This window comes from Ursus arctos, unplaced genomic scaffold, assembly GCF_023065955.2.
Source record: "Ursus arctos isolate Adak ecotype North America unplaced genomic scaffold, UrsArc2.0 scaffold_8, whole genome shotgun sequence".
In the NCBI taxonomy this organism is placed as follows: domain Eukaryota; kingdom Metazoa; phylum Chordata; class Mammalia; order Carnivora; family Ursidae; genus Ursus; species Ursus arctos.
This window is the reverse complement of record NW_026623100.1, coordinates 57255030-57279817: the sequence shown is the minus strand read 5'-3', so window position 1 is coordinate 57279817 and position 24788 is coordinate 57255030. Positions and strand designations below refer to the sequence as shown.

The 24788-nt window shown below is 45.7% G+C and overlaps 1 protein-coding gene across 9 annotated transcripts in view; it reads left to right on the top strand.

Annotated features, from left to right (window-relative positions):
* CRIM1 (cysteine rich transmembrane BMP regulator 1) overlaps window positions 1-24788 on the top strand; it is a 187638-nt gene that overhangs the window by 97851 nt on the left and 64999 nt on the right. For all 9 annotated transcript variants that reach the window (XM_026478799.4, XM_048222724.2, XM_048222722.2 and 6 more), the window contains 3 exons: window positions 9525-9646; window positions 16822-17004; window positions 19437-19634. In XM_026478799.4, coding sequence (XP_026334584.1) covers window positions 9525-9646; window positions 16822-17004; window positions 19437-19634 — 503 coding nt within the window. The remainder of the gene's footprint in view (window positions 1-9524; window positions 9647-16821; window positions 17005-19436; window positions 19635-24788) is intronic.

The window sequence follows — 24788 nt, the reverse complement described above, 5'->3', positions numbered from 1 at the left end:
TGGCTTCTTTTGAGCAACGGGAAGGTGTAGCAACATTGACTATACATTTCATCATGGAATGAACAGTGAACAGACCTTCTTGAGTTGTCTACACAATAGCCCACTACTCTTTCAGGATTCTTGCCTGACTTCCTGACGACATTCAGTTTGGCCTCTCTGGGTTTAGGGAACTTGGGGTTGGTGTCGAGAGACCAGATGTGGATGGAGGCTAAAGGCGCAAGAAGTTTAAAGACATCATGAAGATAAGGGCTCAGGTGAAACGATGGGTTCGGGCCTGTATTGCTAAGGAGTTACGGTCAGGATGAGGCCCAGGCTGAGGAGAAGAGGGAACAGTCTCTGGGGAGCAGCAGTCTCGGGGCGGCCGAGAGTCAAGTGGTGGGAGCATGGGCATGGGAGGACCGGGAGCATGAACCGTTGTGGTCAGTGAGTAAGGTGTTTGGCTTCAGAGATTTTTGAGCGCTGTGGCCTCAGGAACAAGGGGCTGAAGTGCAAGACGCAGATTCCAAAAGATCAGGCGAGGTCAGGGTGTTGAAAGTGCTGCGTCCACATAGACATAGAGCCTTCCAGATTCTTATATAAAATAGCTAACAGGTGGTGAGTGCTTCTCTGTGCCAGGTACTGTGCTAGGTGCTTTTCATATATCAGTTTATTTAGTTCACAGAACAGTTTCAAGAGAAAAGAGTACTTCAGTCATCCCTATCTTCCATATGGCACAGGTGAGGCTTGAGGAAGGTCATGGAGCTCCTTAGTGGCCAGAACTCAAACCTGAGGTTGTCCTCATATCCAAGTGCATTCTCAGATGCCCCCCCCCACCCACCCCTTAGGAAATGGAGGGGAGACAGAGCCACAGAGAGGGAGGGCTTGCAGGAGGGAGGAAAGTGAGCATGGAGGATGTGGTCAACTAGGAGGGAGTTGACCCCCTTCCAGCCCAGGTGAATAAGTAAGAAAGCTGGAAGGAAATACCATCTGGGGGCAAGCAGGGTAAATCGGTCAAAACCGATTTGAGAGGCACGCTTTGCGGTGATGTTCAGATGTTGAGTTTGTCTGCAAGGGAAAGGTTGGGGAAGGCAGAGAGGTTGGAAGGGAAGAACGAGTCCCCAAGAAGCCGAGCAGCGCTCTGTGAGGATGCACATTCCCTGGAGGACAGGGAACCAGCGGATCTTGCACTTGGCACTGATGACAGGGATGAGAGGTCTGGGAACTGACAGGCCACATGGGTCTAAGTGGACACGTGCTTCAAGACGCACGCCGTGTCAGCAGCAGCTCAGGCCCTGGGTGGCTCCAGGGGCTCTGAGGTGTGTTAGCCACCCGGGCTTTCGGGTTCTCAAGTAGGTTAGTCCTGACATCTCTGGTGAGTGTTCTTCATGTGCTCCGGAGAGGAAATGGGAAAATTCACACCCCACTGTGTTCTCACGTGTGATTGTGTATCCCACTCCTTCCTAAACTCCCTACACTGAGAGTCAGAACCCTGGGTATCCCCAGCCCCACCCGCTGAGTGCATCCTGCTTGTACTCACTCAGAGAGTTGGGAAACAATTGCTAGTTCATACATAAGCTGACTCCACGTTCCACAGCATCCGGTCCTGATGCAGTCAGTGACTCCAGCTCTGAGATGGGAGTGCCTTATGTTGCTCTGTTAAAACTTCCTCTCCACATCCAAACCCAGTCCTTCTTCCCGGAGCATGCCGCGCTGGTTTCCCTTCTTTCTTCCCGTTCTTGCTCACTGGTTCTCTGTGCATCTTCCACTCCTGCCCCTTTACTCTCTGAGCCCATCCTGCCGACCACGAGAGCAGATGCCAGCATCTTTCCCCCGGACCTGAGGACGTGAAGGCAGAGAGCCTTCCGTCCCGGGACTTGGTCACTGTCAGACTGTTTGGCTACACGGAGTGTGGTTCAGGAGGCCTGCCAGGTCCCAGCTCTCCTGTTTCAATAGGGGCCCAGGCCCCGAGGAGTCTTTCCAGCTGGGCTCGTACTCTGGCTCCTCAGCTGCCAGGACTGAATCCCTCTGGAACTTTCCCGACTCTCTTCTTTAATCATCACATTGAGGTGGTGACGTGTGTGAAGTGGCATTGCCTCCTCAACCCACCGGCTTACTGTCGAGCATGGTTCTAGAACATGACTATAAATCTTAGAGGAACCATGTGAGCTTATAAATTCCATTTTCCTACCATTTCTACCACTTTTCTTTCAACTTAGCTCTGTCAGATAAGATTCCTGAACCACATGCCAGCCTTGAGGAGGGAGCTGTAATCATCTGTCTCTTGAGAACGCCAGAAGAGAAGGGCTACAATGACTACTTTATTAAGGTCTTACAATGGACTTTGTCATTATGACTGATACTAGAAATGGAAGGGAATATTTTACCTCATTGCCCTCAATTTATATCTTCTCCGTAGTGGAGCATATCCATTGATTGCTCCCCACAGAAAAGAAACAGAACGTAACAATAACAGCAATGCAGAGTGATTTTACTATTGTCTCTGAAAGGGCAAGTGGGGAAGAATTTGCAGTATCTGGTTGTGAAATCGAGGGGGGACAGCTGCTGGAAGGAAGCGTGTGATCCCCAGAGCTGGGCCAGGTGCTGGTGCAGCTCACTAACGCACGTGTGTAACTGCCCAGGCGGTGGAAGTGCAAGGACATCGTGCAAGAATTAGCTCGAGAAAGGGTGACTAAGGATTTGTTACTGAGTGAGTAGCAAACCTCTTACGGTGAGACATGAGAAAAATTGTGATCCTAAAGACTTCCTGAGGAAGGCGTGCAGTTCTCCCTAAGGATAGTTAGACCCTCGAGAGGGAAACCCGTTTATTTTGGGATGTTTTATTTACAGTATCTCTCTCTCTTTTTTTTTTTTTAACTTATGTATTCCTGGAAAGAGGTAAAAAATTTAATCAGTACAAAAATTATGCATCAAATTTAATTAAACTTGAAGCTACTTTTTATAGTACTGTGTTTTATGTGTCATTATAATTTCCATCCCTGACAGTTATTTCTTTAATACGCTGAATGGAATCCTAGTAGTACAAGTGCTTTTTGCCCTTTTATTTCCACACTTCTCCTTGTTTCCTAACTAAAGGGAGAGCTCCCTGCCGCCTGTAAAGAGTAGTTTTTATATTTACAGACGGCGATTCTCCCCTTTCGAAGGGCTCGGCATCCAGTCAGGTGTGGGGTCCATGCAGGTTTGGGAGGGACGGTTTGCAGAGGGCCTCATGGAGTTGTTTTCCCTTCAGGATGTGGGCCGGGATATGGGTCTGCTGGGGGAAGAGGAGGCCTCCGTGGTTTGTTGCTTCCACATTTCCTCCTCTGCAGGAGTTTATTGTAGGGGAAGGTTAGAATAACATTTGGTCTCCGCTCTGCATGGCGCCCAGGGCGCCCCCCGCAGGGCACTCCTGTGCCTCGCTGAATGGCAGTGGGAGTGGCGAGGAGGACTCCTCTCCGGCGGCCTCTTCTAACCCCCTGTGGTTTTGTCTCCTTTACGGTGTCTCTAGTCCTTCTAGCGATGCACACTATTGACTCTTCAGCTAAGTTTTGAGGCCATAACTTCAGTTATGAGGACAGGCCTAGGAGTCTGGAGACGCCAGCATCGGGCCTGTCGTTTCTTCTGCGTTGCTTAGTCTTCAGTAGGAGGGAGAGAGAGAGAGAGTTGCAGATGTGTGTGCATACTTACCCCTCCTCCTCAAAAGAAGAAAGTCCAGAAAGCTTCAGAGAGAAGGCCCACCTTGAGCGGGGCCTGAGGGTGAGGGCTGGCAAGGGGAAGGGGGTTGTGGGGGGGGAGGAAGAGGAGCCGGGAGCGTGGGAGTGCAGGTGGGTGATGTGCTCCATGGACGTGGGGACGTGGGGGCGCCAGGAGGAGCCAGGGGAAGGCACGAGCCAGGATCGGACTGTGGCAGTGACGGGGATGTGAATGGCAGGAACGGAAGCGTGGGATTTTAGAGTGAGAAGAAAGCTCATTCTGGTCCAACCATCTCATTTTATGGGCGAGAAACCTGCATCCCGGTGTGGCTTGCCAGTGGTGACGCGTGTCCTGGTGGACGACAGCATGGCCACTCTTGTGCCTTTCTTCACTCCACGTGTCTCTCACTCCCATGCAACCGTATTGGGGCAGGAAGAAGGTTTTGTAGATGACCGAGAGCAAGTGCCACGAACCCTCATTCTTACATGATAGAACTAGCTGAACTTGACTTTTTCTACTGGCAAGCGCGAATGAAGCCAAGACAGCTGAGGGCCTGCACCTCTGAGAGCAAGTTGCTCAGAAAGCGGGTCCCAGGTCCCTTCCGTGGAATCTCCCGGAGGGCTCGGGAGGCGGGCAGATTCCGAGCCCTGCTCCCCACTTGCAGAAAGACACTCGGGAGCGTGGCACCCTGGAACCTGTGTTCTAGACAAATTCCATGGTCTTTCCCTGCACACACTAATTTTGAAAAGCGCTGTACTTATCAGCTCTCGGTCTGAATACACGTATACACGTAAAAACAACGCGTGGTTTAATCTCTGACTTATTAACCGTGAATTAAGTGTTTATTCCAGATTGTTGTTTTGAGGGCGTCATCATTTTTTTTTTTTTTCCATTTACAAAACAAATAAGACATGCCCCGCACTAGGGGAATTCACAGGAGGGGCAGTAAGGTTTTGATTTCATGAGCATGTTCAGTCCCAGGACTTCGGTACCCATGTGTACTGTTGAAGGTCGGAGGAGAGAAAATTAATCCTGGTTGCCTTTTTTTGTTTGTTTTTCGCTGTTTCAAGTTTTTATGTAGGTTCTGGTTAGTTTACATATAGTGTAATCCTGGTTGCTTTTTGATCAGAGAAGGCCTTGTAGGGTGGGTGGTCTTGAGGTTGCGTGGAATTCACCAGGGGCAAAAGAGTTGAGGCGCATGTGAGCACGTCTGAGCTGTGGCACTGGGGGGGTGCTGGTTGGGTGAGTGGATTCGGTGAAGGGCAGGGTGCCCTTGTAGCTTAGGTGCAGCAGATGGTGGGACCAGTAGCACATGGAAGCTAAAAAAGATAAGTAGAGGCTCGACTTGCAAGCACTCTGTGAGCTGCGCTAGGACTCTGGCCTGCCTGGGACTGTCCGCGTTGTGCAGGAAGCAAAGGACAGGAAGGGAAAGCACGGTATATATATTGCCTTTCAGCCCTCGCAACCAGCCAGCCTGGGCCTCCTAAGGAGGGGAGTGCCCTCTAGGGGCTCAGCTGATTTCTGAGAGCTGTTCATCATTGTTACCCAGCGCTCAGATGCCCACCAAGCTGACTCCATTACCTACTCGAGAGGAAAAAGACAGCTTCAGCAACGCACCTGGCTGCAGCTGTGATTACATTATGCAAAAATTTATTAATGTGGTGCCTTGATTGATCATTATCTTAATACTGAGGATACCATTAGAAGCTTGATTTTTTTCTGGCAAATTGCACATACAGGTTGCTTCTTGTTTGAAGTGAAAAAGCCCTTAGCCCATGTATTGTATGATTCTGATTCTGTGAACTGTCCAGAATAGGCAGATGCACAGAGACTCGTGGTTGCAGGGTCTGGGGGAGGGAATGGGAGTACAGGGCTTCTTTTTGAGGTGATGAAAATGTTCTAAAATTAGGTAGTATGGTTGCACAACCCTGTAAATAAAAAACCACTGAATTGCACTTTAAAGGGATGAATTTTATGGTATGCTAATTATATCCTAATAAAGGTGTTAGGTTTTTTACTTAATTTAAAAAAAAAAAGCCTTTAGCGTTTCTGCTCTAGGTATCCCGCAAATAGCTCTGCCTGAAGTAGCCTTTTTGAGTTCATGGTATAGTAATCTCGGTGTGTTGTTTCTCACTTTCTCTTCTGTATTTTTGTTTTGTTTTGTTTAGTTACTGTTATCCTTCTTTGATTTGTTTCCAGTTCTGTTGAATTTAAGATGTATTAACGACTAACATAGTAGATGCAAGGAGAGCTTGTGGTAAGATTCGCACTCACATCACCACAAAACACAGTGAGAGGAACCTTAAGAATGGGATCTGGCGGCTCCGAGAGAAGCCGTCATGTGAGGTTGGCCCAGGGGGACAGATGGCATCTAGACAGACAGCTGGATAAGGAGTGTTCAGGAGGGAGCAGGGGTGAGCGGTGCAAAGGCAGCAGGGTGAGGGCTTATGTGGAGAACAGAGGACTGACTGGAGCAGAAGGAAAATGAAGAGAAAAACCACAGAGTAGAATTGGGGGGAAAAGACTTGAATGCTAGGCTGAGCAGTTGCTCAGTTGAATGAGGGGCAGCTGAAGATGGGGCAGCTGAAGACTTCTGATGTTGAAAGTACAGAAACTGGGCCGTGGGACGGGTGCGGCATGGGTGGGAAGGAGGGACCCCAGGGAGAGAGGAGGCCAGGTGAGAACATGGAAATTATGGGGGGGGCGGTTTAGAAGTGAGGGTAAGTGTTGACATCAATGTCACGAGCATCTCTTCTTGTATGTCAGTTTTCCTCTGCCTTTGAGCCACACGTTTTCTCCATTTTCTTGCTTGCTCTTTATCCAGGCACTGGGGTAAAGGGTAGGAGGAAGACTGGGGAGAAGGGACAGAGAAGGAATAAAAATGAAGAGAAAAGGTAGTGAGGACAAAAGAACAGTTTGCATGCTTCGGTTGTTTTGTAATTCAGCATTTCCTCTGCATGATCCACCAGGAGAGAATCTAGTCTCTTCTAGTGGAAAGTATGCGGGGCAGGTCGGTTGTGAAGGCTGTGTGCCTCACGGTTCCCATCTGTAAAATCTACCCCCATCTGTAAAATCCCATCTACCTCTAGTGTAGGTAAGCCAGGGAATCTACAATAATCTTATTGAAGAATTTTTTAAAACTACATGGGATTCACATAATTTGTAGACATAATAAATTTCCATGGTGGGTAAGTCCCGGTGAGTCCCCCATTTGTGAGAGAGAGGGTGTCAACGCATCTGTCAAAACATAATCCATGTGAGTCATATTATGTGGAACTACAGGAAATTGCTCTTTGACTATTTTTGACCTACAAGAAAATGACAGTTTTCCTAAAGTTTCAACCTAATAGGTAATTGCTTGATAGAATCTGATGTGAGTCCAGGTTTTCACCCTTTCTGGTTTCTTAGTAAGTTCCTTCTTTATTAAGGTGCTAATGGGCTTTAACAGCTGCTCACCCTCGGTTCAGGGGGAAGCTGCGAGAAGTCAAAAGATAGCAAGAAGTGAGGAAGGCTTGCCAAGGGGCTAGTCCAGAAGGGGGAAGGGAGCTGGGAGCAGACCAGCCAGCAAAAACAGGGACACCTGACTCCTCGGAACTTGAACGTGTGGTCATTCTGGGTTTAGAAGCAAACATTCTGCATCAAGGGTTTTCCTTTGCTAAGTGGGTTACTAGGCAGTTGTGCGCAGTTTCAGACCTTCTGTGACGTACTTCAGACAACCTTTGTGAATCTCTACAAAAGCAAGAGAGAGATCCAAATGTTGGGAAACAGGTCAGATGTAAAAGAAAAAAGAAGCCATAGGGCAGACTCCGTCTCAGTTTTCAGCTTGGTGGGATTTCTGACTGCCTCGCAGAGAGCCTGGCATATAAGGGCCCGTACGTGTCCAGGAAAGGTCACTGAAGGGCTGAAGGATATCTGAAGAGGTATTTTTTGGTTCATTGTATACTTTCTGGTGTTTGAATTAAGATGATTCCCTGGAACAGGGAGGAAGGTGGATCCCAGAAGATGTGGAAGAAAATGTTAGTCAGCTTTTCTTGTAGGATGCTTTCGTTGTAATCACACGCAGGTATCAGGATCAGGGCATGGCCTCTCAATCCCCTAGCGCCATTAGTCTGTAGAGACCAAAGAGTTGAAGTTGTACAGAGGATCAAGAATGAACATAAATAATATATCATTACTGTACCATCACATGGATGGGATTATCTGCTTAAAACGGCGGTGACAAGGCACATACTATGGGAAAATCTTTGCAGGAACAAAAAGCCCAGTTCATCTTTACCCAGCCCTAGAGAAGGCGGTTGTCCTTCGGGAATACAGATCTGCCCACACAGAACAGGCAAACGTTTATCTTAAACCATAGGAAGAAGCACCATTGCAGCAAAACCTTAATTATCTAACCCCTCTTCTCCCAGGTGCCCAGTATAACCGTCGCCCCACTTGGAAGAAGGCTGAAAGGGCCCACCTCTCGAGGGGTTGTTCATACCTTTCCAGTGGCTTTCGTGGTCTTTGGTGTAAATTTTAATTTAAATTTGTTTCCTTTTTAGTTCCATGGTTAACTATAAATGTAACTAGACCTCTGGGCCTGATTATCGAGGTATTTGTGGAGTACACGCATATTTTAATTTGTTAAACATCCAAAGAACAATAGGAGAACAAAACAATCACTTAAGTAAGAGGGGGGTGAGAAACAAAACCAAAATTAATGAGCGTGTTACTAGTTCTTCCCTGCTGGGAACGTTACCCTCCCCTGATCTTGACCCTCACTGTACCCAAATACCCACATGTTTCCTGCGAGGATGTCTCTTTTTAGGATGCCTTCCTTTCACCCCCGTCAACCTGGGAACTCCCTTAGTCATCTTCTCCGCCCTCTGATCCCCACTTCCAGCCCGCCCCAGGGCTGGAGTCTAGTTGCACCTCCCTTTTATTTCATTTATATCCTGACACCCTGCTGCCCTGAGCTTCTCATTTCCTGCTTAGTTCCTTGTAACACATTGTCAGCAGGCAGTTGACAACATTTTGTTCTCCTTGTATGGATACCCACCACTCTTACTTTTCTCTGTCTAGGCTGGTTTCCCAGCAGAGCTGAAGTTAAGGAAGGCTGAGAGCCGGCAGGGTGAGCTTGCAGTTCAAGGAACACCTCATTTGTGCGTGTAGAGATAAATGGACGTGTGGTAGCTTAGAAGATGGCCCAAATTAAGACCTTCAGCTTTCATGTAGCTGTCACAAAGTCCACTTACCGAAGCTTATGCCGTTTATAAAGAGCTCCTCAGTCTTCGTTCAGAGTCTGTTTCTTTTGTGATACACAATTATAAATTAATGTGGCTAGAGATGAGGGTCCTCCCAGACACAATCACACTGACCAAAAGGGACTCAAAAGCTACTCACTTAATAGCTGAAAGAAGGGTCAGGAAAATCTCTGGAAAACACCAAAAACGTCAACAGCAACAAAGCAGCATCACAGTGCCATGGACACGGAGCACCCCTTCCGTGTGAGCCTGCGCAAGCATCCCTGAGTTGTGGATAAGGCCATAATGCATGCACATAAACACGGCCCCGCATCATCAAGAAAATGCAGGTTATGCTGGTCTGGTTCAGTAAGAAATGACATAATGCATTTAGGAATATTACTGTGAAAATGTTTTAAAGTTAAAAATACGGGTGCATATTAAGGAGATGAGCCTCAGTTATTGGGAATGCAAATGATGTTAGCACCCGCTCCCCATTTCCCCGTGACCCCAGATACACAGGACAGTGTCCTATAGACGGGCTTGTGCCACAGCCACCGCCACCTTGTGGGCTCCCGACTTCTATGTTGTTGTTTATTCATGGGGTTTTCCTTCCCTTTTCTTTGGTTTCAGATGCGAGTGTCTCTCTGGCTTATGTGGTTTCCCCGTGTGTGAGGTGGGATCCACTCCTCGCATAGTCTCTCGTGGAGATGGAACACCTGGAAAGTGCTGTGATGTCTTTGAATGTGTTAATGGTACGTGGGGTTTCTCTTGTTCTCAGAGAGTGTACATTCGCGCAGGAGGAGGGGAGGGTTCCGTCTGGCCGCTTCTGCCTTCCGTAAGGCAGGGCATATTCTCGGGGGCTCAGAGCAACTCCCTCAGAAAGAAGGTTTGCTTGAGATCCCACAGTGCAGCACAGGCAGTGAGGAAAGGGGATCCTCGTTCCATCCATCAGCAAGAGAATTTTGGAGGTGGACGCAGAGATTCCATGTAGCTGTCATATGCTGCTGTGTTTCAGTAGTGCGGAAATGTTAGGATTTCACGAAGAGGATCATGGAGCCTGTAATCCTCCTGCCAGTGCTGTCAGGAGCCAGTCTGTGGAGCTAACGGCACATCGAAGCGACCACAACCTGAGACAGGAGAGGCAGTACCAGTGCAGTAGTCGCCGACTCAGAGAGCCCGTCTTTGACCAGTGTTGGGTCATCCGGATTGGCCTGCTTTTGGCTTGAGCCTTGTGGCCTAGAAAAAGCATTCTGCAGTCACAAGATGCCCTCAAATAGAATCCGCCTGCCTCTCCCTTTCACCTTTCACGAGAGGGCGTGGTGTTTGGTGACGTGGGGCTGATTGAATTTAGATGCTAGGAGGGAGAAGAACCTAAGACCTGTCCCTCCCTTGGAGTTTCCAGAAGGAAAACAAAGAATAAAAGTCAAGCAAGTGAAATGTCAATAATTCTAGCCCTGTTTAGTCAATACCTAGACACAGGGAAGATGAAGTCGCATTTGGACAGATCCAACAAGATCACACGTGCAGGAACCCCCATGGTAACTGCTGCCTCTAAGACATCAGAGTCCAGAAGAATTTCTGCCCTCTCTCAAGCCTGCCCTTTTCCCCAGGAAAATTAACGCTGACTCCTGTCTCGTTGCGTCCTGTAGTTTTGAGTCCAGCGGCCGCCTGTCGTTTGGTTTGTTTTGCTTGGAGGAAGCACTTGCGGTACGGCTTTGCGGTTGAGAGAACGTAATTTGTTCCTCTCCTTACTGGCTGTGTCACTTTGGGCACCTCTTGGTCTTCCTGGGCCTCAGTTTCCACATCTGTGCAAGGGAGTGAATAACTGTCACTTAAGTGAGGTTTTATAACTGAAGCACTTGCAGGGGTGCCTCTTTGTTTTGGGGACCCACCTCCTGTTCACATCCACAGACACTGTTCTGGATATTCCAAGGGGATAGAGAAGTTGAGATGAGCTTTCCTGACTCAGACCTCATGAATACAGGACCCAAGCGCAGAAGAGCTCCGTGTGCAGAAATCTGTTCTCAGTGCTTCTCCTCACCTGTAGTCGTGCGTGTTAAACACCAGCAAGTGGCCAAACTTGTTCTCTGGTACCGCTGCACAGGTGTATTTGTAGGTGACATTTTGTGAGTGTTTAGCTCCTACCATTTGAGACGAATAGTCTCTGCTTCCCCTGGGCTCCCAGCAGCTCAGATGTGCTTCCTTCCGGGACCCCTCACTCTGCAAGTGCTCTCCTGTCTGTGCCTCATTCTCAAATCTGCACCTCCTCCAGACGGCAGAGAGTCTGTCCTTGGGTCTGTGGGTTTTCGCATGTGGTCCGCCTCATGGAAGGCCCCCAGGTTTCTTTGGGGGAGTGGGTGAGCAGATTCATGTCATCTTCGTTCCCTCGAGAGGTAGCTGTTAAATACCAGCCAATGGAGGGTTACTCTGTGGGAATCCTCCATCTTTACTGCCCTCCCTGAACACAAATCTTGAAAGTCACTTGTGCCCTGGAAATACCACCGCTAGTAATACAGTTTGCTGTTGTGTCCTCTGGGTGAGGAAAAGGAGTGCCTTTCTTCTTTGCTTGCATCTCGGTTGTAGAAATTCATTGTCATGCCTTTCTTATCAGCACATTAATTTCCCATCTCACGCCCGTGTGCTGTGATTCAGACAGCTAAGGACTGCACCCTACCTCAGGGGCCTTGGATGAGTCTTTGGGGCCTGCTCCCGTTTATAGCCTCACTTTTTATAGAGCTCCGGGTCCAGGAATAGGACTTGCCATCTGCCATGGGAGAGTGCAGAGATCACAGAGCGCACGCACTGTTTCTGGGGATGCCTCTCTCTTGCCACCACAAACTTGGGTCCTCTTTGCTTGATTTACTGTCCTGCTGTAGTGTCTCTACTATTTTAGTCCTAGAATTGTAGATGAGACTGGAAACTTTAATGCTGTGAAGATTGATAATCAAGGAATAACAATAATGTTTAAAGACATTCTGTCTCCAAGTCTATATTTTACTTCTTTTGAGTTATACATACATACACACACATATCTGTGTGTATGTGTGCATACACGTGTGTGTGTGTGTGTGTGCGTGCGTGCGTATTTGCTCCCCTGCCCCGCCCCCCACCGCCCAGTGCCCTGGGAAAATCTTACCATTATCATAAGGTCATCATTAGAGGATATTACATATCAAAAACTCATTGTCATCACTTAGAAAGGCAGAGGTCTATATATTTATGTTTATAAAGCTTTGCTTATCCACAAGAGATGTCAAGTAACTTTATAGCAAAAACAAATAACATAATGCTGAAATAGTAATGAGAAAAGAGGGAATCATAAAGTGGTATGTAAAAGTTGAAAGTGAAAACCAAAAAGAAAGCACCCACAGGTATGTAGGCCGTAAGTGTCTGTGTGTACTTGCCAGGGCTGAGTGTTAGGCTCCCAACCTCCTGGCCATTAAAGCGAAAAAGGAGATAAAGTCAGATACGCATTCTCATTTTTAGAGGAAAGAAACCTACTGGAGGGGGCAGCTCTCTTCTCACCTGGAAATTTGAAAAGCTCTAGATGGTGCAGTAGGTCTGTCGTGAGTTACTCTTATGCCACCAATGCAGACACAGGTTTCCTCTCACCAGAAAGCAAAAACAAAATATTAAAATGGAACTCCGTGAAAGTAGTTCTCAGAGATCAGTGTGACACACAGCTGGAACCTAGATGACTGTAGCATTGTCTCTTGGATTTTGAGAACTCCCAGAAGTGTAGGAATAGCTCTAGAAACCCCCCGTTCAGGAGACAGTGGCTTGAATGTTAACATAACTAACCCCACGTGTAGAAGTGGAGATAGCATGCCAGCACTCTGTTTCTAAGCTGCCTTTGAGGTGGTGTGTGTGTGTGTGTGTGTGTGTGTTTAAAACAAGCATTAAAATGGAAAACACAAGATTAAACATGTTCACAGAGAATTTGAGAACTCCTGAGTTTTGAAAACATTAGCATGGATGAATAGATTATTCTCCATAAATATTATTCTCTTTTCGGCTTGGTTAGGTTTGGTTTTGGTGGTGGGACTGGAGCATTGCAGACCAGATCGAGGCAGTTTGTGACTGCATTCTCTGATGAGAGCCACAAGTAGGACCTATGAGGTGTTGGTTGAAGGACAGGGCTGTTTAGAAACCATAGGAACAGGTAGTATGATTGAGCTCCTTTCACGGAAACTTTGAAGTCATCAAGGTCATCACCTGGAGATGTATGACCTCCACCGCAGTGGTGGAACAGTCTGGAGTCCTCTTCAGTTCTGTATCTGCTCAGGCCCACAAACAAAAGTTTTACTGTCCGTCAGCTGGAACTGAGTGATGGCCTCTACTTTTAGATGGGCACATGTTCTCCATTTTGCTGTAATGCACCCTGTTGTCTTACGAGAGCCCACCCCTCTCATTCCTGGAGGAGTTTAGATTTGAAATCTCAAGCATAGAATACGGAAGTGATCATTTGGTTGCTTTAGATACGTGATCCGTTGTGTATGTATATGTACAAACATCTGAGAGCATCTCGGTTTGCATGTCATAGCCAATAACTGACTCTTCCAGCATCAGACACTAACATGTGAAATTCACCAGTCATGGGAGAGCCGTACCCAAGATGGGCTTGCTCTGTGTGTAAAATTTTGGTCCAGAAAACTCAGACCTGCAGTTTTTTAATACGGAAATTAGTGCAGAAACATCTGCTGAGAACCCTTTGTATAGCAGTAATGCCCAGTGATGTTTCTAGAGACATAATATATACTTCTACAGTAGCAAAGAGAATACTGCACTTTGAAAGAAATATTCCTCCTTATGCACTTACTGAGCACCCGTTGTGTTCCTGGGGCCTTATCAAGCTGATCTTACTTAAGAGTGATACCACCTTTTGCAGTTCTTTATAAGGGTTGTTCCCTTTCCCTTACCCTGAAATAGATCTGTTGGGTACACTCTGGCGTGCACACCTCTTCGCCCCCACGGACAAGGGCTTTTTCCTCTTCAGGTATTTGGAATCACATGTACCCTGTCTTTGTGACCCATCTGTCTGCTGTTGACATATGGAGAACTTTTCAGATGTTTCCCATCTGACACACAGTTGTCTCTCTTTTGGCTTATGCTGTCTACCCACTGGGCTTCCTACACAGCTCACCCACAGTGAAATGAGACCAGAGGCAAGATATTGACCTTTTCCTTCTGAGAGATTGAAAAGAAAAAGCAACAGAAGTGTATCTGTTTAGATTTTTCTTCCACTTTCACATTTGATATAAAGTTCTATATTTTAGTCTTTTCCTTCACTAAAATAATATACCTATCACCATCTGCCAATCAGTGTAATTTGGCAGGTAGTAAAACCATCTATACTATAAGGTTCTTTTCAGGAATTCTGGAATATGTTAAACAGGGTAGAGAAGATTCCAGAACTTAAAAATATAAAATTTAATTGGGCAGACACAAACATACACAAAAATCACTAAAAAGACACTTTTATGCATCTCTGTATTGAGAAGTACAAATTACAGAGTAAATTACTTCTTTGTAATATTTTTCGTTTCCACAGCCGCTTAAATTGTCCTCTTAGAGAGGTCTTGGTCATCTCCACACTGTTCTGGGATTCACATCTCTGTTCCCTGCAGGCAAGGAAGTAATTGGTCATTGTTCGTGAAAGACCACTGCTGTCCTTCTTATCATGTATTTTCCTGAAGAACCTCTATAAATTTCTCTCAACATCAAATAGGGATTTCATTATGTTTGGGGTTTTAAAAAATTATTATCCTAAAGAACTGATTATGTTCTCTAGGCTGGGTGTTTGGGGACTCCTCATCTCTCTACATTCCACCCCCTTGCTCTCCGTGTATTAGCTACTGAAACCTAACTGCCAAGTCCTTCACCCACTCCGTCCCCTCCCGCTTAAGCTTCTGCCCACCCCAGCCTAGAGACAGGTGCATCTAGAACAGCATTATTCATAACCAGACTCTTCCCTCCTCAACTCTTCAAATCTCGCATTGAGATTTGTAGCTTCCCACAGATGGTAGATGGGGCTGATTAATGTAACCAAGTAATTAATATTGATGGGTTTATACATTTTTTCCCTCACTTTGAGCAGGTGCTCTGCATTCCGTTATAGTACACTGCTTTACCTCACTGCACAGCGTGCAGGTTTGGTTTGTAAGAGCGCTCCGTCTTCCATGCCTTGAAACTTGTGGTCTGACTGCCGCTCTCCTTCTAGCCTCAGCTCAGATTAGTGTGTTGACTGAAAGTACGTAGAAGAATGCTGAGCTGTAATAAGATGATACTTTGTAACCCAGCCTTAGTTTTCTGAAACAAGAAGTACTGTATACAGCTGCAGTAGGGAAGGAGTTCAAACACTCACCTTTGCCGCCTGTGGAAACAGGGATGCACAGCTTGCCGCCAGCCAGTTATGTGACTTTAGGCAAGTCACCTAATCTCTTTTAAGGTTCATTTTCCTAATCAAAGAAATGGATAGCTCTGTCTTCTCCACTGGACTGTTACAAAGTCAAATGAGAAAGTCATTGTCCTTAAGTACAAATCAAGTGCAAATATATTCAAATTAAAATGCAGTGAATGTCTCTTTAAAAATGGTCAACATGCAAGGTGTGACGTATTAAATGATACTGGGAGAGAGAAGCCCATGAGAGATACATGTGTCATAATCCAGTTTTTCCCACCTTAGTAAACAGCATCAGCGCAGGTATGAGTAAACATACCTCAACTTGGGAGTATCTTTATGTTGCCAGCTTTATTGAAACACATCATGCAATTCACCAAGTTAAGTTGTATAATTCAGCGTTTTGTTTTGTTTTTGTTTTACAAAGATTTTATTTATTTATTTAACAGAGAGATAGCCAGCGAGAGAGGGAACACAGGCAGGGGGAGTGGGAGAGGAAGAAGCAGGCTCCCAGCGGAGGAGCCTGATGCAGGGCTCAATCCCAGGACTCCGGGATCACGCCCTGAGCTGAAGGCAGATGCTTAACGACTGAGCCACCCAGGTGCCCCAATTCAGCAGCTTTTAGTAAATTCACAGGGTTGTGTAATCATCACAGTCAATTTTAGAATGCTCGTGAATAACCGCAGAAGTTCCCAACTCTTTAGCGGTCGCTCAGCATTTGCCCCCAAAGCCCCCAGTCTTAGGCAACAACTAATCTAATTTTTGTCTCTGTAGAAGTGCCTGTTATGGGCATTTCATGTAAACAGACTCATACAGTATCCTGGGTTTTTTGATTGGCTTCCTTTAATTAGCATAATCTTTTCAAGGTTCATTAATGTTGTCGCATATATCAGAACTTCCTCCCTGTTTATGGCCAAGAAGTATTTCGTTGTATGGATATACCACATTTCGTCCATCCTTAACATCAGTTCATAGACATTCAGGTTGTTTCCTAAACGTGTAATGGTGTTTTGTTAAAGTCCAAGTGCTATTAAAATTATAGATTTTTAAGCTGGATAGAAAAAAGAATTTAAGAAAGAACCCTGGAAGAACACAAAAATATCACCTCCAAAAAGACCTAAATAAATTTTTTGAGGCCGAACAAAACTTAATGTGGAGGCAAGATCATTTATTTAAGGCGGCGAATTCTTTAACAAAACAAATGTAATCTCTTTAAAGCACATATCAGATATGTGAGTTTCATGGTCGAAGGGTTACCATTGGAGGAGGGGTTAGGCAGTGTGGGTTTTGTTAAGGAGAATTTCAATTCCTTGGGGCAAAGAGGAGAGCTAGTGACTTTTTAAATTTTACTTTATTTTGCATTGTCCTATTGCTTCTGTTTCCAAAAAGAATTATATTGAGTTTAGTACATTTCTATCAGATTTTAACCTTCTGCTCTCAGAATTTTCTTGAGGCTGTGGGAAAGACAAAAGGACACCACTCAGAAATGACTTCGAATGTGTCTTTGTTTGCTTTAACTCCTTTCAGAAACAAAGCCAGCCTGTGTATTCAACAACGTGGAATATAACGACGGGGACATGTTTCGAATGGACAACTGTCGGTTCTGTCGATGCCAAGGGGGTGTTTCCATCTGCTTCACTGCCCAGTGCGGAGAGCTGAACTGCGAGAGGTACTATGTGCCCGAAGGAGAGTGCTGCCCCGTGTGTGAAGGTAAGCAGAGGTGCTAATTAAAGACTGGTAAGCACACACATGGCTCAGAGTTTTAATGTCAATATCCACCCAAAGCAGTCTCATCCAAAAATTGAGGAATATTGAAGAAGTTCCCTTTTTAGGACATTCGTGGTCCATCTTTTAGGACTTCGATAATGCCAGGTAGGCTGTGTGGAAATCTCTCCTCAGGGGGAGTTATGCCCTGCATGTGGGAAGTGAGCACCTGTTTACACAGGTCAACCTGAGCTTTCCCAGAAGTGCTGTCAGTTTTACTCCCCTGTGGTTCCAGCAGTTCTCAGTAAGTTCTGGGGAAGTTCTCTTCACCCTGATATCAGAGTTCACCCCCTGCTGTCCTCAGATTGTTTGGCTGGAACAAGCCAGCCCTAATCACCAACCATCTCAGCCAGTCAGCTCCCATACCCCTCCAGGGAGGATTAGGACTCGACTGCCCTCCCCACCCTTTGAAAACATGTGTTGGCAAGAGTGGGCTGTGTGGCATGGTGGGGACACCAGGTGAAGGCCCAGCCAAGTGTCAGGTATGGCCCTGGGTCGAAGGTTCTCAGGGGCCTGCTTTCTCTCTATCCCCTCACCCCTCCAGGAACTAATAGCTTTATGTTCCTCTAACAGGCTTTATCCTCCCGTCTCTGATATTCATAAATAATAAACATTTCAGAATAATAATTCTGGATATCCATTCACTACAACCCACCTATTTTAAGGCTTAGGAAACTGAAGTTCAGAAAAGTAGAAGCATTTCTCTGAGTTTATGCTGAAACTAGGAATGATATCCCCACATCTGACTGTGTCTCTGCTATGACCATATCACACTGGTTCCCCAGAAAGGAGGGTCATTTGATACTTCTTGTCCTGATGACTGGGTTACAGACCTTCAGTCTGGAATCAGACATGTCAGTCTCGTGTCTGACGTTCACCCTGCCTTTATCTGCACGCAGGAAACAGGAGGACAAAATGTCATGCCTTTTTCTCTTTTCCTAAAATCCCGTTCAGTATCTGAACAGTATCAGTATATTTACCACATAATATTGAAGATCTAAAAATGTTTAAAGTATACAAACTACATTCCTAACATTGAACCACTGTTTATAACAGGGAAATTCTTTCCTGTGTTAGCAATTATTTTAGCCAACTTGGGAGAAAGGTGGTTCACTTTTTAGGTGTTGTTGGGGATTAAGTTTTAGAAAATCACATCCAACTTTTAACCTTCCCAAATCATGTGTTCCCTAGCTGGCCCCAGTTTCTAATAGTCTCTGAAAGTATGTAGCAGTTGGTGGTGTAAAAACATAGATAGGAACTTCTGTGTAATGATCATAATGAGTTGTCTGGGCACAGATCCGGTTATGTCTAACTTCCTGGAATTCACATCCAGGCTCAGAGTAGAAATGAAGTATGCAGTGTGTAATATTTTTTATAAAGAAATTTATAAAGTCTTATCTAGCTCAGGTCTTTTGGCTAGTTCCATTTCTGGCAGACTGACTTTCCAAAGCCGTGACTGCATTATTTTAACTTTTGGCATTCTAACTCTTATAATGCCGTTACTTCTTTAGACCAGAGAGGACCAAACTCGTCACTGCCTGGACCTTCCTCCCAGCTCAGCAGCCCTGATTTTTTGAAGCCAGATTTTATGTGTTTCTGAAAAAAGAAAATTGAGTGGTCGATCTGGTGGCTCTCATTATAATGGTAGTTGGGGATTTTGTATGCGGTATTTATGTCCTGGTCAGTCACGTCAGAAAACATTTTTTGTTGTTTACAGTATCCTTGGCTACTTTCAATCCCCAAGCTTGGCTGCTGTTTGGCCACCCAGCTCACGGGAAGAAAAATGGCCTGGGTTCCCGGCCTTCCCTCCAGGGCACAAGCTGTGACCCACAGTATGTCTAAACCAGCCTTGTTGTGACTAAGGCCACAGCAGGTGCCTGCTATACGCCTCCCTGGTGTCCATGTGCTGTCCACGTGGATCTCCAGGCACCAGTTCAGTTATCCAAGAAGCCACAGTGTCCCTCTGAGTTGGATGGAGACATTATTTTTCCACTTTACAGGTGGTGAAATTGAAGTATAATAAACATTAAAACTGGCAACTCAGAAGACCTTGTCAGGAGCCTAAAATGGACATGCGTTTTGTAATTACCAGCCCACAGCTCTGTCCACAGAGCTTTGCGACTTTATGAAGTGGTTAACACCTGCACGTTGGTTTTTATGCCACAGATCCCCTGCCCCGTCCGCAGCATCAGGATGGGTAGCTGACAGCTGCTTCTGCATGTTCCCCTGGAGACACTTTATGCAACCTGAGCTTCTGCTGATCGCAGCTGGAAAAGAACTGCCGGTGACCAGAACCGGGGAAGAATGTCTCCAGGTGTAGGCAGAGATAAGATTTAGAATGCCCTCCATCTTACTCGGAACTCACCTTTTTAATCTAGATCCAGTGTATCCTTTTAATAATCCTGCTGGCTGCTATGCCAATGGGCAGATCCGTGCCCACGGGGACCGGTGGCGGGAAGACGACTGCACGTTCTGCCAGTGCATCAACGGAGAGCCCCACTGCGTGGCGACGGCCTGCGGACAGAGCTGCATGAACCCCGTCAAAGTACCTGGCGAGTGCTGCCCTGTGTGCGAAGGTAAGCCTTGTTGATTCTAATGAGTCCCTGGCGAATGTCTCGTATTGGATAAGCTTCTACCAGTGTGTGCTTGTTTGTTTTTTATTTCCTCGGGCATAATGTCTGCTTCATGCTGTTACCAGTTGCAGATGAATTTATTATATGGCCAAAACTAATCGTTCGGGGCAAATGTTGCAAATTTGCAATGAGAACCGTGTGGTCTTTATTTTTACTAGCCGCCAATATGCTTATCTCAATACTTTACAATATAAGAATATATACATTTCAGTCCCCTTCACTTCAAGCCTAATTAGCATCCAAAGGTCAACGCAGTGAGATAGAATGGGAAATAAGACCCATGACTCCAGCGTGGCATGTTTGATTTATCATGTTTCCGTGAGCCCAGGAGTCCTGATGCTGGAGGAAAAGCCTGCAACCGTCAAAGGCAGTTTGCTCTCCCCAATGCCTTCGCCCTGAGCACCCCTTCTCCTTCCAAAATCCTGAGGCTTTTACTAAGGTCTTGGTTGCCTGCATTCACTGCCTCTCTTCCTGTTTAATGGAGAGGAGCCCAAGGCTTCCTGGATTAGTCTTTCCCAAGCCCTACTGCAGCCTATTTCCCCTGTCCTGGGAAGTTTCTTTGCACACGTAAGTCAGCCTTAATCCTCTGTACCTGTTAATACAGACAAGAGAGTGAATATTTATACTGACAGATCCAACAGAGAGTATCCATCATTACGAAGCACATTTGCACAGTAAAACGAACTGCAGTGGATCGTGTTGAAGACGGATCCTTCTAGAATTTTTTAAAACAGCTATTAAGAAACTGACAGGTCTTTTCAGAAATTCAGTTGGCTGGGGGTGCCTGGGTGGTGCAGGTGGTTGAGCAGCCGACTCCTGGTTTCTCCTCGGGTCTTGATCTCAGGGTCCTGGGATCGAGCCCCACATTTGGCACTCAGCGCAGAGTCTGCTTGAGACTCTCCCTCTCGCTCTGCCCCTCCCCCCTGTGCACGCTCTCTCTCTCTCTCTCAAATAAATAAAATCTTAAGAAATTCAGTTGACTAAATCCTATATCAGGAAGTCTTTTGCTTCTACCTAAATTGTAAGAAACTCAGACTTCAGTGTTTGCCTGACTAGCTTCGTTAACCTCAGAGGGCTTAGAATTCTGAAGAACTTAAAAATCATATAAAAATTTAAGCTGGAGGACTCTAGGTCTATTGACATCACCAATTCCCTCACCATTACTCTTCTCAGAGTGCAGCTGCCACACTTCAAAAGTTTATAGCTTCCAGATGACCAGTTTTGTGGAAATCACCCACCCCTCACACGTACACTCCTCCCATCCCCTGAAGGCAGTGCTTTAGTGCCGGAAAAAGGAGTGGATGGAAATACATATGATGGTATAGGGTCGGCTTTATGAGAAAGGGCACCTTGCCGAAACAGAGGTGGAAATAGCTTTCCCTGAGAATTGGGGACAGTCTGCTGTCAACTTGAAATACTTAAGTTCACATATGTGCATGATAACTTTAAGAGAAATTTAAAGCCTAAGTATATGAACCAGCAAACACTAATCCTTTAACTTCATGAATCTTGAATTATAAATTGAAAATAAGCCTAAAAAGCTTATATAAAAAAAAAATAAGGCCTTCCCTCCGAAAGTAAGTGAAGGGAAGGCAAGCCCTTTGCAGGCATTAGCGTGCCCACCGTTGCAGTGATAGGGCAGGGAGACTGTCAGTGACCAGGAATGTCTGTGTGTGTGAGACGGACGGATAGATCCGTGCGTCGTGTAGATGTTTGGATAGGGAGCGAATGTTAGTGTGATTACTTAGAGTTTGGTCTCACAGCATCTACTTGGGGTTATAATCTAATCTTCCACTGTTGAGAAAGGAGTGATAGTTTTGGTCAACTGTTAATTCCAAAAAATTTATTAAGAATTTCTGATTGTCCAAATGCAGCACTGGACACAAAGATAAATAAGAGACAACTCCTTGTTAAAGTCAGAGAAAATGTTTTAGGCTGTTTTAAATTAAACCAGGAGAAAAGGTGTGCCCGTCTTTAGGTGCTGTGGGGTTAAGTGCTTTGTATCTGTACCTGATGTCATTGAATCCTCTCGATAACACTGTGCAGGCCTCATCAGCCCATTTTAAAGATGAAGAAATTAAGGTTGAGAGAGACAAGGGTAATTTCCTCCCAGGTCAGTGGCAGTTACGTAGCCGTGATGGGATACACGGACGTCTTATTCAGTTCTGTCTGTTGCCTGCACTCCCGCATGTCATCTGTTTGCTCATGCCCCTATTTCCAGTTCCCTTATTCATCTCTCTTCATCTCTGGCTCTTGGCCCTGTGTCGGGGGGAGACCGGAGTGGGGTGGCAGTATGAGGAGCTCAGGGAACCGATGCCTTTGAGACCCATCCCAGACTGTCTTCCCGAGCCTGACGTCTGGACAGTCTCTCACTGTAACTCAGCATCTTGATTTCAAGCTGTGAGCTTCTGCTGGTCTCCGTTCCCCTTCTCTCCTTCATCCAGCCTTCAGCGCAGCCCATTTTCTAGTCCTCAGAGAACTAGATTATCCTGAATTTCTTGGTTTTGCTCTTAAGTAGTGAGTTTCATATAAGATTGTGCTTGCTCTCCAGTAACTCTCATTTTAAGACGTAAGAGGAAGACAGAAAAGATCTTTTGGTATGGGATCAAAAAATAGTGCCCAGCTTAAGAGTGAATCCTAAAAGGTTACTTATTAATAATAATAAACTTATAAAATAATACTAGGCAAATGAATCTTGTTTCTTAGTTTATAGGACCCAAGAAAGTCTCTGAACTATTCGAAAATACTTTTTCAGCAGCATATTTAAGTAGAATTTCAGGTGAACTCAGAAGAGTGAAAAGATTAGATGAAATAAGAAAAAAAGCGAGGTGTTAATGTGTAATAAATAATCAGCCACTGTTATTTGGAGAAAACCAGGAACACTGGTGTTTATGCAGTTTGTACACAGTAAATTCCTCTGCGCACAATTGCATAACAAATGCTGGTCCTCACCCTGTTCGCTACAGTCCCGGGATACATAGTCAGAGCCTGAAATGAGATGAAAGAGCCCACACAAAGATTGTGGTTTGAGATTCTTTCTTAAATAAATTATGTATTAACAAATATGGCATGTTAGGACCTGCAGGGACAGCTGGTCACCTTGTTGTGACCATTATTGTTCCTGGAGCTCTACCTTTCAAGTGACAACACCATGTGTTTGGTGACTCCTGGAGGAATGGGGACTGGAACCTGGGGGCTCTTCAAGACTTGGCTATTACTTGACAGCTAACTTGATTCACAAGTACCTAAGTGCTTTTTAAATTGGCACTTAAGTACTCTCATGAGTGAGTCTTACCGAGTTATTGTCAACACCCAATTCAGGTATACAGATAAGCCATCCAGTTTTGTAAGTCTGTAACTGATTGTATTCTTGGGTTTTGTTCTGCTGGCTTTTCTCCATTTCTTCTTATTCTCCAATCGCATGATTTAAATTTTCTGGCCCTTTTTAAAGAGCTAGGATGGAAGAGAATGGAATAGTATATGAAGTTTGCAATTTAAGTGTCCAGATGGAAGATATGGCCTTATCTCCATAAAAACTGAAAACAGAGGAGCACCTGGGTGATACAGTTGGTTGAACGTCCGGCTCTTGGTTTTGGCTCAGGTCATGATCTCAGGGTCATGGGATCGAGCCCTGTCCGCATCAGGCTCCGTGCTCAGCACAGAGTCTGCTTGAGACTCTCTCTGCCCCCCCCCCACACTCATGCTCTCTCTCCTCTCTCTCTCAAATAAATAACTTAAAAAAAACCCCAAAACCTGAAAACAGAAAAGGAAGGTGGCAGAATGAGGTCTTCCTCGGCATCTAGTACTATTTGTGTCATCTTATTTATAGCCCTTAATGACAGTAGCTAACATTTCTTGCACACTGACTGAGCCAGCCTGAGTGCTTCAAGACCAACAGCTCATTTGATCCTCACAACTTCCCTCTGGTAGCACCATCCTCATTTATCATCACAGAACCCCAAGTTTAGAGGCCATGTAACTTGCCCAAGGTCATACAGCTCAAAAATGGCGGAGCAGTGTGTTCCCAGAGCCTTGGCTCTGGACCCTGCAGGAGGACTGCCCCTGAGACAGACCCTGCACTGCACTCCAGGTTCACCAGCAGCCTGAACGAGACTCCTCCCCCGTGAGCTAGGAACTTATCCTATTCTTTTGGATCCGTAAAACAGCACCTGACATGTAAGTAGGCACTCAGAAGTTATTAATGAATAAATGATGAGAGAGTGAGTTAGGGAGCAAGGGAAAGCCTGGAGTAGGAAATCAGGCAAACTCCTTTTACAGATCTCCGTCTCAGCTGAGTGAGGCGGCGTACCCTGATAAAGGTTTGCTTAACCAGAGTCTCAAATGCTGACCCTGATCAGATGAAGAAAGAATAATGTTAGAATGCTTCTATTTGAAAATGCACTCTGAGAATAGAAAGCAGGGTGTTAGATGGAGTGTGTTTGGCACACGGTGGGCCCAGATGTCTCCAGGAGAGTTGGACCAATTACTTTCAGGTTGACCACGCAGCCTCCTGATGAGCCCTGAGCTCTCGACTCCTTCCCAGGGTGGCCACGGGGTCTTCCAAGACCGGTGTGTAAACTGTGGCTTGTTCTCTCTGCAGTTCAGCCCCTGTATCCAGACTCGCAGAGTTTAAGTGGGGCTTCCGCAGACCCTACAAGGCTAATGCTCGCTGTCAAATTTAATGTACTGCTTTTAAGACCTGCCTTGCGAGTACATAGGTGCTGCTGCCTTGTTTCAGCTAGAATTTTTTTTTAATGTCACAATTCAATATTGAAAATACTTTTTTTCCCCAATAACATCAGATATAAATGCTGCCTATGCTGATTCTTAATGTCAGAGGGACCCTAAGGACACAGTCCTACTTTCTATTAAAAAAAAAAAATCTATTGTATAATTAAAGGTAAGATAAGGTGCTGGGGAGGGAAATTTTGGCTCTAAGGTGTATAGGACATGCCCTGGATGACTCAGTAAGAAAAATGCAAGAAATGTGAACAGGTGTGAAGCCAGCCTGGCTGCCACACCTGATGCAAGAGATAAGAATTTCATTGTCACTTCGAAATCTTGATGTCAAGCCTGATCTACTGTTTCATCTTGGGT